Source organism: Coregonus lavaretus (genome assembly GCF_964263955.1).
Source record: "Coregonus lavaretus genome assembly, chromosome: 20".
NCBI classification, from domain to species: domain Eukaryota; kingdom Metazoa; phylum Chordata; class Actinopteri; order Salmoniformes; family Salmonidae; genus Coregonus; species Coregonus lavaretus.
The window spans coordinates 42,373,276-42,390,353 of NC_140007.1; the positions used below are offsets into that span (position 1 = coordinate 42,373,276).

The 17,078-nt window shown below is 42.0% G+C and overlaps 1 protein-coding gene across 1 annotated transcript in view; it reads left to right on the plus strand.

Moving 5' to 3' along the window:
• Nucleotides 1–202: 202 nt before the first annotated feature.
• LOC311148175 (tumor necrosis factor receptor superfamily member 14-like) overlaps nt 203–17,078 on the plus strand; it is a gene marked incomplete at both ends in the record, with an annotated part of 100,238 nt that continues 83,362 nt past the window's right edge. The window contains one exon of the mRNA XM_084185061.1: nt 203–220. Within this exon, the coding sequence (XP_084041187.1) occupies nt 203–220 (18 nt within the window). The remainder of the gene's footprint in view (nt 221–17,078) is intronic.

A 17,078-nucleotide genomic window follows, 5' to 3' on the forward strand; every position in this document is an offset into this window, starting at 1 on the left:
CTACGGCCCTGTCCTGCTGGCATTCACTACGGCCCTGTCCTGCACCACTTCTACTTGAGACCTGAGTCCAAGCCAGCAACCTGTGTACGGGCAGCAGGAGTGTGGCATGGGTCCTGAGCATGGAGAGAGATCACATCCAAACTCCTCTCATGCTGCTGGTGTACTGGTCAGAAAATGGACAGGACATAATGGATCATACAGAATGGCGGTGGAGGCTCAGGTGAGAGATTTGTTTGCTTGGGAAATCAGATTGTTCCCCAGATATTGGAATCGGGACATTATCAAGGGCCATCCACTTTGACAGGCATGAGTTACATACAGTGGGGGAAAAAAGTATTTAGTCAGCCACCAATTGTGCAAGTTCTCCCACTTAAAAATATGAGAGAGGCCTGTAATTTTCATCATAGATACACGTCAACTATGACAGACAAAATGAGGAAAAAAAATCCAGAAAATCACATTGTAGGATTTGTAATGAATTTATTTGCAAATTATGGTGGAAAATAAGTATTTGGTCACCTACAAACAAGCAAGATTTCTGGCTCTCACAGACCTGTAACTTCTTCTTTAAGAGGCTCCTCTGTCCTCCACTCGTTACCTGTATTAATGGCACCTGTTTGAACTTGTTATCAGTATAAAAGACACCTGTCCACAACCTCAAACAGTCACACTCCAAACTCCACTATGGCCAAGACCAAAGAGCTGTCAAAGGACACCAGAAACAAAATTGTAGACCTGCACCAGGCTGGGAAGACTGAATCTGCAATAGGTAAGCAGCTTGGTTTGAAGAAATCAACTGTGGGAGCAATTATTAGGAAATGGAAGACATACAAGACCACTGATAATCTCCCTCGATCTGGGGCGCCACGCAAGATCTCACCCCGTGGGGTCAAAATGATCACAAGAACGGTGAGCAAATATCCCAGAACCACACGGGGGGACCTAGTGAATGACCTGCAGAGAGCTGGGACAAAAGTAACAAAGCCTACCATCAGTAACACACTACGCCGCCAGGGACTCAAATCCTGCAGTGCCAGATGTGTCCCCCTGCTTAAGCCAGTACATGTCCAGGCCCGTCTGAGGTTTGCTAGAGTGCATTTGGATGATCCAGAAGAGGATTGGGAGAATGTCATATGGTCAGATGAAACCAAAATAGAACTTTTTGGTAAAAACTCAACTCGTCGTGTTTGGAGGACAAAGAATGCTGAGTTGCATCCAAAGAACACCATACCTACTGTGAAGCATGGGGGTGGAAACATCATGCTTTGGGGCTGTTTTTCTGCAAAGGGACCAGGACGACTGATCCGTGTAAAGGAAAGAATGAATGGGGCCATGTATCGTGAGATTTTGAGTGAAAACCTCCTTCCATCAGCAAGGGCATTGAAGATGAAAGGTGGCTGGGTCTTTCAGCATGACAATGATCCCAAACACACTGCCCGGGCAACGAAGGAGTAGCTTCGTAAGAAGCATTTCAAGGTCCTGGAGTGGCCTAGCCAGTCTCCAGATCTCAACCCCATAGAAAATCTTTGGAGGGAGTTGAAAGTCCGTGTTGCCCAGCGACAGCCCCAAAACATCACTAATCTAGAGGAGATCTGCATGGAGGAATGGGCCAAAATACCAGCAACAGTGTGTGAAAACCTTGTGAAGACTTACAGAAAACGTTTGACCTGTGTCATTGCCAACAAAGGGTATATAACAAAGTATTGAGAAACTTTTGTTATTGACCAAATACTTATTTTCCACCATAATTTGCAAATAAATTCATAAAAAATCCTACAATGTGATTTTCTGGAATTTTTTTTCTCATTTTGTCTGTCATATTTGACGTGTACCTATGATGAAAATTACAGGCCTCTCTCATCTTTTTAAGTGGGAGAACTTGCACAATTGGTGGCTGACTAAATACTTTTTCCCCCACTGTATGTGCCATTGTGAGGATGAACTGTAACGCTATCTGAAGAAGAAAATGAAGAGACGTCAGAAGAATGAGTGCCTGAAAGGAGGGGGGGGGGGTAATCAACTGTGCCCGTAAATTGATTTAGGGTTGCCCTAAACTGTTTATTTTGGGTATCAGGTTGATTGTGGGGGTCTGTACACTGGGAAATGTATTGTAATTTAGATTAAAAATGCATTGAGATACCGATCTGTCATTAACTCAATTATAAAATATATTTTGATTTGTTTCACACTTTTTTGTTTACTACATGATTCCATATGTGTTATTTCATAGTTTTGATGTCTTCACTATTATTATACAATGTAAAAAATAGAAAAAATAAAGAAAAACCCTTGAATGAGTAGGTGTGTCCAAACGTTTGACTTGTAGTGTACATTCTGCCAGTGTCGGTGTGTGCTAAGTTGAGGGTCTTAAATCCGAGTGATAGACTCAACGTGAAGCACAACTGTCATTCTAAATTCGTGTTGGATAATTGATCAATTGTTTTAATTATGTGTCGGAAAGGAGAGAAGGAGAGAGAGCGCTGCCCCTAAGCTTTGAGGAGAGCACAAAGTGAGGGGAGGGTGTACTGCTCGTCCTGCAGGTGGCGAGTGGCGCAGTGGTCTAAGGCACTGCATCGGGAGACCCATTGGGCGCTGCACAATTGGCCCAGCGTCGTCCAGGGTAGGGGAGGGAATGGCCGGCAGGGATGTAGCTCAGTTGGTAGAGCATGTCGTTTGCAACGCCAGGGTTGTGGGTTCGATTCCCACGGGGGGGGGGGGCAGTATGAAAAAAATAAAAAAAATTATAATGTATGCACTCACTAACTGTAAGTCTTATCCAGAGCGTCTGCTAAATGACTAAAATGTAAATGTTTCTGAAACAAATTGAATATTTGTAAGAATTTATTGAGTTGGAGTGAGTAGTCATGCTGTACTTCGCTCCGCAGGTAATATGACACACATTACATTAAAATGGAACGATTTGATTAGTGTAATATTAGCTAGTTGTCTTTGTATCAAAGATAAAGGTGTAGTATAGAGAAACTATCGAGGTTAGCTAGCCAGCTACATTCGTTTGCAGCGACGCCGTTTTTCACAACAAAGTCAACACCGCAGCCATTGCTAGCTAGCCAACACCACCAGCTAGCAGTACTGTAGCAACTAAATACAATATCATTTTAGCCAGCTACATTCGTTCGCAGCGACGCCATTTTTTCAAACAAAGTCAACACGGCAGCCATTGCTAGCAAGCCAACACTACCAGCTAGCAGTACTGTAGCACCTAAACACAATATCATTTTAGTCAATGAGAAAGCTTCACTTTCTGAACATTCGAGATGTGTAGTCCACATGTGTAGCTAGCTTTGTGCTAGCTAGCCAACGTTTAATTATTTCTGTGTTATGAAAGGAATTTGTAACCAAGTATTGGTGCTAAACCATGTGTTATTGGATGCTAGCATGCTAGTTAGCTATGGCATCATAGGATACGGTGCCCTGGGCGGTTTTCACAGAAGAATACTGTACCAAGTTAGCTAGCTGAATAAACGAAGTTAAAGTCTATTCCTAGAAAACATGGAACCGCTGTAGTTTACAACAATTATAATTTCTAAAGTGGAAGTTGGGAGAGTTATATTTGAGATTTTCAGTGAAAGGTAAGTGAGGGAGGCCCCGCTCTCTCGCTTCTTCAGATGTTTAGTTAATTTTATTCTGATCTCCTTTGCATTATTGTAGCCTTTTCTGTAGCCTGTCAACTATGTGTCTGTCTATCCCTGTTCTCTCCTCTCTGCACAGGCCATACAACGCTTCACACCGCTTGGCTGCTGCCACTCTAATCTGGTGGTCCCTGCGTGCATGACCCACGTGGAGTTCCAGGTCTCCGGCAGCCTCTGGAACTGCCTTTCTGCGGCCAACAAGGCAGAGTTAATCTCAGCCTATGCTACCCTCCAGTCCCTCGACTTCTTGGCGCTGACGGAAACATGGATTACCACAGAAAACACTGCTACTCCTACTGCTCTTTCCTCGTCTGATCATGTGTTCTTGCATACCCCGAGAGCATCTGGTCAGCGCGGCGGTGGCACAGGAATCCTCATCTCTCCCAAGTGGACATTCTCTCTTTTCCCCCTGACCCATCTGTCTATCTCCTCATTTGAATTCCATGCTGTCACAGTCACTAGCCCATTCAAGCTTAACATCCTTATCATTTATCGCCCTCCAGGTTCCCTTGGAGAGTTCATCAATGAGCTTGACGCCTTGATAAGTTCCTTTCCTGAGGATGGCTCACCCCTCACAGTTCTGGGTGACTTTATCCTCCCTACCTCTGCCTTTGACTATTTTCTCTCTGCCTCCTTCTTTCCACTCCTTTCCTCTTTTGACCTCACCCTCTCACCATCCCCCTACTACTCAAAAGGCAGGCAATACACTTGACCTCATCTTTACTAGATGCTGTTCTTCTACTAATCTCACTGCAACTCCCCTCCAAGTCTCCGACCACTACTTTGTATCCTTTTCTCTCTTGCTCTCCTCCAACACTACTCACTCTGCCCCTTCTCAGATGGTAATGTGCCGTCGCAACCTTCTCTCTCTCTCTCCGCTACTCTCTCCTCTTCCATCCTATCATCTCTTCTCTCTGCTAAATCCTTCTCCCTCCGATCTCCTGATTCTGCCTCCTCAACCCTCCTCTCCTCCTTTTCTGCATCCTTTGACTCTCTATGTCCCCTATCCTCCCGGCCGGCTCGGTCCTCCCCTCCTGCTCCGTGGCTTGACGACTCATTCCGAGCTCACAGAACAGGGCAGCCGAGCGGAAATTGAGGAAAACTAGATTCCCTGCGGACCTGTCATCTTTTCACTCCCTCCTCTCTACATTTTCTTCCTCTGTTTCTGCTGCTAAAGCCACTTTCTACCACTCTAAATTTCAAGCCTCTGCCTCTAACCCTAGGAAGCTCTTTGCCACCTTCTCCTCCCTGCTGAATCCTCCTCCTCCTCACCCTCCCTCCTCCCTCTCTGTGGATGACTTCGTCAACCATTTTGAAAAGAAGGTTGACGACATCTGATCCTCATTTATTGAGTCAAATGACACCGCTGGTCCTGCTCACACTGCCCTACCCTATGCTTTGACTTCTTTTTCCCCTCTCTCTCCAGATGAAATCTTGTGACTTGTGACGGCCGGCCGCCCAACAACCTGCCCGCTTGAGCCTATCCCCTCCTCTCTTCTCCAGACCAATTCCGGAGACCTTTGCCCTTACCTTACCTCGCTCATCAACTCATCCTTGACCGCTGGTTATGTCCCTTCCGTCTTCAAGAGAGCGAGAGTTGCACCGCTCCTCAAAAAACCTACACTCGATCCCTCCGATGTCAACAACTGCAGACCAGTATCCCTTCTTTCTTTTCTCTCCAAAACTCTTGAGCGTGCCGTCTCTAGCCAACTCTCCCGCTATCTCTCTCAGAACAACCTTCTTGACCCTAACCTGTCAGGCTTCAAGATGGGTCACTCAACCGAGACTGCTCTTTTCTGTGTCACGGAGCTCTCCGAACTGCGAAAGCTGACTCTCTATCCTCTGTTCTCATACTCCTAGATCTATCCGCTGCCTTTGAACCATCAGATCCTCCTCCCCACCCTCTCAGGGCAGGCTATGCTCAGGCTATGCACACTCTTGGATTGCATCCTACCTAGCAGGCCGCTACTACCAGGTGACGTCGAGAGGATCTGTGTCTACACCACGTGCTGTCACTACTGGTGTCCCCCAGGGCTCGGTTCTAGGCCCTCTCATCTATATTCTTTATACAAAGTCACTCGGCTCCGTCATATCCTCACATGGTCTCTCCTATCATTGTTATGAGGATGACACTCAACTACTCTTCTCCTTCCACCTTCTGACACCCAGAAGGTGACACACATCTCTGCGTGCCTGGTAGACATCTCAGCTTGGATGTCGGCCCACCACCTCAAGCTCAACCTCGACAAGACGGAACTGCTCTTCCTCCCCGAGAAGGCCTGCCTGCTCAAAGACCTCTCCATCACGGTTGACAACTCCACAGTGTCACCCTCCCAGAGTGCAAAGAACCTTGGTGTGACCCTGGACAACACCCTGTCGTTCTCTGTAAACATCAAAGCAGTGACCGCTCCTGCAGCTTCATGCTCTACAACATCCGTACACAGGAAGTGGCGCAGTTCCTAGTACAGGCACGTGTCCTCTTCCGTCTGGAATACTGCAACTCACTGTTGTCTGGGCTCCCCGCTTGTGCCATCAAACCCCTGCAACTTATCCAACAACAAAATGTGGGAAAAGAAAAGGGATGTGAATTCTTCCTGAAGGCTTCCTGTACTTCCTGTATCTCAGTTTTCAGGGGGTGTTAATACAGCAAAAGAAATCCTCTCATTATTTGTTGTTTTTGGCAAAGGCACTTCACTTTAGTGGGCTACATCAATTGTTTTGCAACAGTGAACCCTGATTCCAGAAATGTGTTCAAGCAATCATGACAAACGGTAATATATTTGTTTCCATTATGTAATGAATGGTGAGACTACTTTGTCATTAGATAACAAATTCAACTGTTGAGATACATGTATGTATTTTAAGTTGAAGCACCAATCATAAATGTCATGTCAGGCCTACAGCGTGTTCTCGGCTAAGATAAACCAATAACATCTGTACTTAGGTAACATTTTCTTTAAGGGATAGTCAATATGCGGACGTCGGTACGGGCCAGGAGACGTCCTGGTAGAGAAAACACTGCAGGGTAATCTTCACTGTCATGTGAGGCCTACAGTGTGTTTATGCTAAGCTATGGCCAATACTCAATTTTCAGCGGTTTAAGTTAATGCAAAATACATTTTCTAATTAGATAAAAAATTATACTGATTTGATAGTTATTTAAAAGGAAACCCTTCACCAAGCACCATAGTATTTTTTTCGGTCCTTTATAAACATTTGATGCCAAAAGGTTTGAATAATATGAATTTTAATCCAAACGGTTTGAAAAGTACTTTACAATTACAATATATAACTTAATGGGCGGCCTGACCAAATTCACATAGAAACGTGAGTTCTAAATCTTTCATTCTCATAAGCTAACATATGGAATTGTTTTAAGATGGTCATACCAAAGATAATTTAGCTATTTGATTTTGAATTTTAAAACCCCTTAAGGTATCAAAAAATATCCGATTATTTTGGGGGGGTTTAAACATTGAATTTGGCATTACTGCTATTAGCTAATAGAAACGCATTGAATAACAGATTCAGTACAAAAGTTTGGACACACCTACTCATTCAAGGGTTTTTCGTTATTTTTACTATTTTCTACATTGTAGAATAATAGTGAAGACATCAAAACTGTGAAATAACACATGTGGAATCGTGTAGTAACCAGAAAAGTGTTAAACAAATCAAAATATATTTTATATTTTAGATTCTTCAAAGTAGCCACCCTTTGCCTTGATGACAGTTTTGCACACTCTTGACATTCTCTCAACCAGTTTCATGAGGTAGTCACCTGGAATGCATTTCAATTAACAGGTGTGCATTGTTAAAAGTTAATTTGTGGAATTTCTATCCTTCTGGATGCATTTGAGCCAATCAGTTGTGTTGTGACAAGGTAGGGGTGGTATACAGAAGATAGCCCTATTTGGTAAAATACCAAGTCCATATTATGGCAAAAACAGATCAAATAAGCAAAGAGAAATGACAGTCCATCATTGCTTTAAGACATGAAGGTAAATCAATCCGGAAAATGTCAAGTGCTATGATGAAACTGGCTCTCATGAGGACCGCCACAGGAAAGGAAGACCCAGAGTTACCTCTGTTGCAAAGGATAAGTTAATTAGAGTTAACTGCACGTCAGAAATTGCAGCCCAAATAAATGCTTCACATATTTCAAGTAACAGACACATCTCAACATCAACTGTTCAGAGGAGCCTGCATGAATCAGGCCTTCATGGTCGAATTGCTGCAAAGAAATCACTACTAAAGGACACCAATAAGAAGAAGAGACTTGCTTGGGCCATGAAACACGAGCAATGGACATTAGACTGGTGGAAATCTGTCCTTTGGTCTGATGAGTCCAAATTTGAGATTTTTGGTTCCAACCACCGTGTCTTTGTGAGACGCAGAGTAGGTGGACAGATGATCTCTGCATGTGTGGTTCCCACCGTGAAGCATGGAGGAGGAGGTATGATGGTTTTGGGGTGCTTTGCTTGTGAGACTGTCTGTGATTTATTTAGAATTCAAGGCACACTTAGCCAGCATGGCTACCACAGCATTCTGCAGCAATACGCCATCCCATCTGGTTTGGGTTTAGTGGGACTATCATTTGTTTTTCAACAGGACAATGACCCAACACACCTCCAGGTTGTGTAAGGGCTATTTGACCAAGGAGAGTGATGGAGTGCTGCATCATATGACCTGGCCTCCACAATCACCTGACCTCAACCCAGTTGAGATGGTTTGGGATGAGTCGGACGGCAGAGTGAAGGAAAAGCAGCAAACAAGTGCTCAGCATATGTGGGAACTCCTTCAAGACTGTCGGAAAAGCATTCCTCATGAAGCTGGTTGTGAGAATGCCAAGAGTGTACAAAGCTGTCATCAAAGTAAAGGTAGGCTACTTTGAAGAATCTAAAATCTAAAATCTATTTTGATTTGTTTAACACTTTTTTGGTTACTATATGATTCCATATGTGTTATTTCATAGTTTTGATGTTTTCACCATTATTCTACAATTTAGAAAATAGTAAAAATAAAGAAAAGCCCTTGAAACTTTTGACTGGTATTATATATGAAATAATAGTAACTAGTGGACTGTTTGGTTTTCCATAGGTCATACAGTACATCATAATGATATATTTTTACATTGTGAAATGTATTTAATAGGGAAAATATTCAATGTGATGTAGATTAAAACCTATGGATATACAGACAGCAGCAAAACATTAGAACAGTCAATATACAGCATGGAACTCTTTTGCAATTCCAGTAACAAAGTAGAAAACAGTGTCCTGTTTTGGTGCTTGATCCTAATTCAGACAACAAGAATACTATAAAACGTTTGATTACCATCAGGTGCCTCCTGAGCGGATTAGCAGTCTAAGGCACTGCATCGCAATGCTTGAGGCGTCACTACAGCCCCGAGTTCGATCCCAGGCTGTGTCACAGCAGGCCGTGACCGAGAGAACTATGAGGCGGCGCACAATTGGCCCAGCGTCATCCGGGTTCGGGGAGGGTTTAGCCGGCCGGAATTTCCTAGACAATGATTTGATTTGAATTGATAGTTATTTAAATGGAAACCCTTCACAGAGCACCACAGTATTCTTTTTCAGGCTATTTATAAACATTTGATCCCAAAATGTTTGAATAATATTAATTTTAATCCAACGGTTTGAAAAGTACTTTTAAAACAACAATATATAACTTATTGGGCGACCTGACCAAATTCACATAGAAATGTGAGTTATAGATCTTTCATTCTAATTGAAAGCAAATCTCAGAAGAAGTAGATATTTTCTATGTGCGCTATTTCTATGCTTCCCGTTATTAAGTTTTATTTTTGCCCTTTTTACTTTTAGTTTTGTACACCAGCTTCAAGCAGGTAAAATACAATATTCTCTGTTATGCAAAATATATTTCCCAGCGGTTTAGATGGTACAATGATTTTCCAAACAATGACTGCTTGTTTTGTCACATAAACTGAAATGAGGCAAACTATTTTATCAACCAGGAAATGGTGGAGCGATTTCTGCATAGTTAATCTTTAAATGTTCTTTCAAGCATATGGAATTGTTTTAAGATGGTCATACCAAGGATCATTAAGCTGTTTGATTTGGACGTTTAAACCACCTTAAGGTATAAAAAAATATACACAGCATATAATTTTGTTGTTGTTGATAAAACATGGAAATCGACATTACTGCTATTAGCCAATAGAAACACATTGAATATCAGATTCACTACATGGAACAACAGATAATACCCCAAAAAATCTAAAGGAAGTTTGTTCTGAAGTGTCTGTCCTATATCTGAGAGATATAAGAAAGATCAGGAAACTAATATTATTTTCTTTTTTTTAACATATTTATCCCATTATTTTAGGCACTGAACTATCTCAATATACAGTGCATTCGGAAAGTATTCAGACCCCTTCCCTTTTTCCACATTTTGTTACGTTACAGCTTTATTCTTAAATGGATTAAATACAAAAAAGTCTTCATGAATGAGTTACAGTGAGGGAAAAAAGTATTTGATCCCCTGCTGATTTTGTACGTTTGCCCACTGACAAAGACATGATCAGTCTATAATTTTAATAGTAGGTTTATTTGAACAGTGAGAGACAGAATAGCAACAAAAAAATCCAGAAAAACACATGTCAAAAATGTTATAAATTGATTTGCATTTTAAAGAGGGAAATAAGTATTTGACCCCTCTGCAACACATGACTTAGTACTTGGTGGCAAAACCCTTGTTGGCAATCACAGAGGTCAGACGTTTCTTGTAGTTGGCCACCAGGTTTGCACACATCTCAGGAGGGATTTTGTCCCACTTCTCTTTGCAGATCTTCTCCAAGTCATTAAGGTTTCGAGGCTGACGTTTGGCAACTCGAACCTTCAGCTCCCTCCACAGATTTTCTATGGGATTAAGGTCTGGAGACTGGCTAGGCCACTCCAGGACCTTAATGTGCTTCTTCTTGAGTCACTCCTTTGTTGCCTTGGCCGTGTGTTTTGGGTCATTGTCATGGTGGAATACCCATCCACGACCCATTTTCAATGCCCTGGCTGAGGGAAGGAGGTTCTCACCCAAGATTTGACGGTACATGGCGCCGTCCATCGTCCCTTTGATGCAGTGAAGTTGTCCTGTCCCCTTAGCAGAAAAACACCCCCAAAGCATAATGTTTCCACCTCCATGTTTGATGGTGGGGATGGTGTTCTTGGGGTCATAGGCAGCATTCCTCCTCCTCCAAACACGGCGAGTTGAGTTGATGCCAAAGGGCTTTCACCCAGTTTTCCTCTGAATCATTCAGATGTTCATTGGCAAACTTCAGACGGGGCTGTATATAATAATATAGTATATGTGCTTTCTTGAGCAGGGGGACCTTGCGGGCGCTGCAGGATTTCAGTCCTTCACGGCGTAATGTGTTACCAATTGTTTTCTTGGTGACTATGGTCCCAGCTGCCTTGAGATCATAGACAAGATCCTTCCGTGTAGTTCTGGGCTGATTCCTCACCGTTCTCATGATCATTGCAACTCCACGGGGTGAGATCTTGCATGGAGCCCCAGGCCGAGGGAGATTGACAGTTCTTTTGTGTTTCTTCCATTTGCGAATAATAACACCAACTGTTGTCACCTTCTCACCAAGCTGCTTGGCGATGGTCTTGTAGCCCATTCCAGCCTTGTGTAGGTCTACAATCTTGTCCCTGACATCCTTGGGGAGCTCTTTGGTCTTGGCCATTGTGGAGAGTTTGGAATCTGATTGATTGATTGATTCTGTGGACTGGTGTCTTTTATACAGGTAACAAACTGAGATTAGGAACACTCCCTTTAAAAGTGTGCTCCTAATCTCAGCTCGTTACCTGTATAAAAGACACCTGGGAGCCAGAAATCTTTCTGATTGAGAGGGGGTCAAATACTTATTTCCCTCATTAAAATGCAAATCAATTTATAACATTTTTGACATGTGTTTTTCTGGATTTTGTTGTTGTTATTCTGTCTCTCACTGTTCAAATAAACCTAACATTACAATTATAGACTGATCATTTCTTTGTCAGTTGGCAAACATACAAAATCAGCAGGGGATCTAATACTTTTTTCCCCTCACTGTACATATGGGGTAAACAAAACATAAAGTCAAAAATACAACAGAAAATATATATAGAGTGTGTGCGAATGTAGTAAGTTATGGAGGTAAGGCAATAAATAGGCCATAGTGCAAAAAAGTTACAATTTCGTATTAACACTGGAATGATAGATGTGCAAAAGATGATGTGCAAATAGAGATACTGGGGTGCAAATTAGCAAAATAAATAACAATATGGGGATGAGGTAGTTGGGTGGGCTAATTTCAGAATGGCTGTGTACAGGTGCAGTGATCGGTAAGCTGCTCTGACAACTGACGCTTAAAGTTAGTGAGGGAGATAAGTGTCTCCAGCTTCAGAGATTTTTGCAGTTCGTTCCAGTCATTGGCAGCAGAGAACTGAAGGAATGGCAGCCAAAGGAGGTGTTGGGTTTGGGGATGACCAGTGAGATATACCTGCTGGAGCGCAGACTACGGGTGGGTGTTGCTATGGTGACCAGTGAGCTAAGATAAGACGGGGATTTGCCTAGCAGTGATTTATAGATGACCTGGAGCCAGTGGGTTTGGCGACGAATATGTAGTGAGGGCCAGCCAACAAGAGCGTACAGGTCACAATGGTGGGTAGTATATGGTGGTCCTCTGTAGCTCAGCTGGTAGAGCACGGCGCTTGTAACGCCAGGGTAGTGGGTTCGATCCCCGGGACCACCCGTACACAAAAATGTATGCACGCATGACTGTAAGTCACTTTGGATAAAAGCGTCTGCTAAATGGCATATTATATTATTATTATATATGGGGCTTTGGTGATGTAGTGTATTGACAATATGATGGTGTTAAATGTTTTTTAAATGGAACTGAAAGAATGTTGATTTTTGGTATCAAGAGGGAAGGTTTTAGGGTGACGCCACATATGACAGACCGGAAGTATGTTGTAGACACGGGGATTGGACAGTAGAGGGAGCCATTCACATCTTGGAAGGTTATATATAAGGGTGGAACAACGGCGGAGGGGCAGAACACAGTAAGATTTATTTGGGACTGTTTCTCCGGATCTCCGCGGGTCTGTGAACTTATGCTGTAACCTCGTGGTCTTAATAAAAGTCTCTAAAACACGATACAGCCTAAGGGGATTCTTTGATCGACAGCAATACCCACCAGCATTCGACGCGATACCACAGTGACAAAACGGATGGCACTGTGATAGACCACATCCAATTTGATGAGTAGAGTGTTGGAGGCTATTTTGTTAATGACATCGCCGAAGTCAAGGATCGGTAGGATAGTCAGTTTTACGAGGGCATGTTTGGCAGCATGAGTGATCATCCTTGAGATGTTTCCAATCAGGCCTTTATGGTAGAGTGGCCAGAAGGAAGCCACTCCTCAGTAAAAGGCACATGACAGCCCACTTGGAGTTTCCAAAAGGCTCCTAAAGGACTCTCAGACCATGAGAAAAAGATTCTCTGGTCTGATGAAACCAAGATTGAACTCTTTGGCCTGAATGCCAAGCGTCACATCTGGAAGAAATCTGGCACCATCCCTACGGTGAAGCATGGTGGTGGCAGCATCATGCTGTGGGGATGTTTTTCAGCGGCAGGGACATGGAGACTAGTCAGGATCGAGGGAAAGATGAACGGAGCAAAGTACAGAGAGATCCTTGATGAAATCCTGCTCCAGAACGCTCAGGACCTTAGACTGGGCTGAAGGTTCAACTTCCAATAGGACAACAACCCTAAGTACTGAGTAAAGGGTCTGAATACTTATGTAAATTTGGTATTTCCGTTTTCTATTTTTTGTACATTTGCAAGAATTTCTAAAAACGTGTTATTGCTTTGTCATTATGGGGTATTGTGTGTAGATTGATGAGGGGATAAAAACAATTTAATCAATTTTAGAATAAGGCTCTAACGTAACAAAATGTGGAAAACGTCAAGGGGTCTGAATACTTTCCGAATGCACTGTACACTTCCATTATTTAGTTTTTATTTTGAGGCTTTTAGGTGAACTAGGGCAAAACAGAAAAAACCATCCTGTTCATGAGAGTCTGAGCTTTAGACAGAGGGGTCAGATTAGTGTAGACAGAAGTAGGAAGAAGAGACTGTACCAACTTCAGGTGAGCCTTGTGAGGCTTGTGAGCATCCTAGTGCCAAACAGAGTCTCAGCTTTCAATAGAGTGGTGATAATAGTTTGTAGGCCAAACCGGACGCTACAGACATTTTTGTGAGAAGACCAATTTTCGGGATGTCTCATGGTCTGACAAACACCGCTCTAGCTCTGCCACCTTCCACCGCAGATATCGGCAGATGCGGTGGATTGAGAAGCAACCAATGCAAAAACACACATATCTCTATGTCACACCCTGATCTGTTTCACCTGTCTTTGTGATTGTCTCCACCCCCCTCCAGGTGTCGCCCATCTTCCCCATTATCCCCAGTGTATTTTTACCTGTGTTCTCTGTTTGTCTGTTGCCAGTTTGTTTTGTTTTGTCAAAACTACCAGCGGTTTTCCCCTTGCGCCTGTCTTTCTCAAGTTCCTGTTTTCTAGTTTTCCCGGTATTGACCATTCTGCCTGCTCTGACGCTGAGACTGCCTGCCGTTCTGTACCTTTTGGACTCTGATCTGGGTTACTGACTTCTGCCTGCCCTTGACCTGTTGTTTGCCTGCCCCCTGTTTTTGTTATAAACTTTTGTTACTTCGACAATGTCTGCATCTGGGGCTTCTCCTGAAACGTGATACTCTAGCTTAAACAGACAGATTTTTATGGGGATTTTTGAATTATGTTAATTAGACTTATCCTGAAGCCACAGCGCTCTCTTCACAATATCTATTTCCTTTTGTGGGAGCATTGCAAAATGTTGATTGGGATGTTTGACCTGGTTTGACGTACATTGTAAAATAAAGAAACTTTTCTGCATGGTTTTTTATTTCTGCATGACAAAAAAATCAACAAGGAAATTAGCTCTTTATCAATGGGGGTCAATGGGGAAGATGGATCGTTTTCCACAAAGGTGGGCGTGGTCTAGGGGAATGCCTTAACCGTGGTATATTGGCCATATACCACACCCACACATACCTTATTGCTTAATTATAGTATTTGTTGAGTTCTAATGAATGGTAAGAAAACCTTCCTATCCCATGACAAATGATACTGTTTTGATAGAGCTATTTAGTTTTGTGACAGGTATTAAGTTAGGACGGTGTAGTTTTGTCAAACACACTTCAGTTTAGTGGGTCTACATACAGTTTTTTGACAAAAGTGGTAGAGCAATAGAGAAATGAATATAATTGCAACACAAAACAAGAAACAACTGCACTAAACATGTATGATGAATTTAAAACAGTGCTAAACATGTATGAGGCTTGAAAGTAGTTTATTGGGCAATCAAAATACTACACGTCACCCATATAGAATTACACCATTTATTCACTTCATTTATCCAGTAACCAATCAATCATGTTTCAAGACAAAGTATGTTTATGCATAAAATGTACACTTCTTTCAGAAACACTAAACTAGTGCTACTCAGTATTTGAAGGACAGGCTTTTGTAATATAATTTTGTTAAATTTTTTGTAATCAGTGATTGTTTGATTGATTGACTGATATAGTAGTCTTATTGATGATGTCACAGTTAGCTGATGGTTAATTCCATAAGGAGACTGGAGAGGATCTCCGACGGCCCCATGCTGGTCGCTTCTCACCCAAACATGCTCAACAATTTAGAAATCGTAGAAAAAAATTCTTGATCTTCAGCCACTGAGGAAGAGAGATTTTCCATTTTAGCAAATCATTTCAAATAAAAACCAGACCACTCAAACACGTAAAGTAGTATAATTATTGTTCACTTTACAAAAAGTTGTTTTCACTTTTCACCAAGTCTAATCACATGACATTACTGGTAAAGTCTTTGATCTCATCCAGCTGCAATGTGTAAAAACGGAATAATGCACAGCAGCATTTTGCATCAGAACACTCAACATTAGATATTGTAGTTGAGAGGTAAGGAGTGCCAATTTGAATTAGGGCATGATTAGGTGCTATGACAGTACAATACAATATAATATTTTAAAATACATGCCAAAACTTTCCAATTGTATTTCCAACTAAATTCCAATATTCACCCTACTTGTATTTTTAAAGAACATTTTTCCAAATACTTGCTTCGAAATGTATTTGAAATTAATAGAAATAAAAATAAATAGTATTTGAACCCGGATTTGGTACTTTTTTCACACACATACGCACACGCACACACACACACACTAGACGTACCTTCCCTGGGGACAGCTTCATTGAGTGTACTTGCTGCTGACAGGACACTCACAAGAGCGAACAGCAGTATCACAATCTGATTCTTCATCCTTTATTAAAGCACAGATAGCACAACAGGTCAAAACACACACAGGGCCCTCTTTCTCTGCCAGAGCACAGAGAGCACACCAGGTTAACAAAAATGCACAGTCTGCTCTGACAGGGATGGACCGAGTAGTGTCCAGCTGTATACAGCTTTCACATTTGAGAAAAGAAGTGGCTCAGTGAAAGCAAACTTACCTCTGAGTTGGAAGATTCTGGTTGATGCTGGTTGTCTGCTGATGTCTTCTGGACCTCAGTAGTAGAGTAGTGGAGTGTCTCCCTGTCATCTACATCCCTGTCTTATACTCTCTCTGCAGATACCTGCCCCGTCCTGCCACACCTCTCACAGTCAAAACACAAACCAGTTTACATCACAGCCATGTCAATAATCTCTGTCATGAACACCCTTGAGGGTTTTTCACCCCCTGAAAAAAGAATGTGTACGCTTGTTTTAGGTTTTTTTCAATTGGTTTTGCACATGCACTCAAAACAATCATGATATCCTCTATACAATAGTTTGTCATTTGTCATTGTTCACACACTAACAGCAAATGCTGAAAGTTTTTCTACAAATTACACAAAAGATTAGACACAACCCTATACACATAAATCAATTATCTACTATGTAAAGAATGTGAAACTTAACAAAATATTTTGTTCACGGTCCATAATATCGATTATTCTCATAACGCTATATCTCTACCACCAACATGTCAACTCTTTGCATGTGATCGACGAGGATGTTTTTAGTTAGTGTTTCTTGAGCAATGATGTGACTAATGGTAAGATGACCTTATTTATTCATTTCTAAAATGTTCTATAAGCAAGAATCCACTTGGACTTTATGGGGTATTTTGTGTAGATCAGTGACACAAAATCTCAATTGAATTTATTTACATTTCAGGCTGTAACAATAAAATGTGGAAAAAGTAAAGGGGTGTGAATGCTTCCTGAAGGCACTGTATCTAAGTTTTCAGGGGGTGTTAGTTAATATAGCAAAATAAATATTCTCAT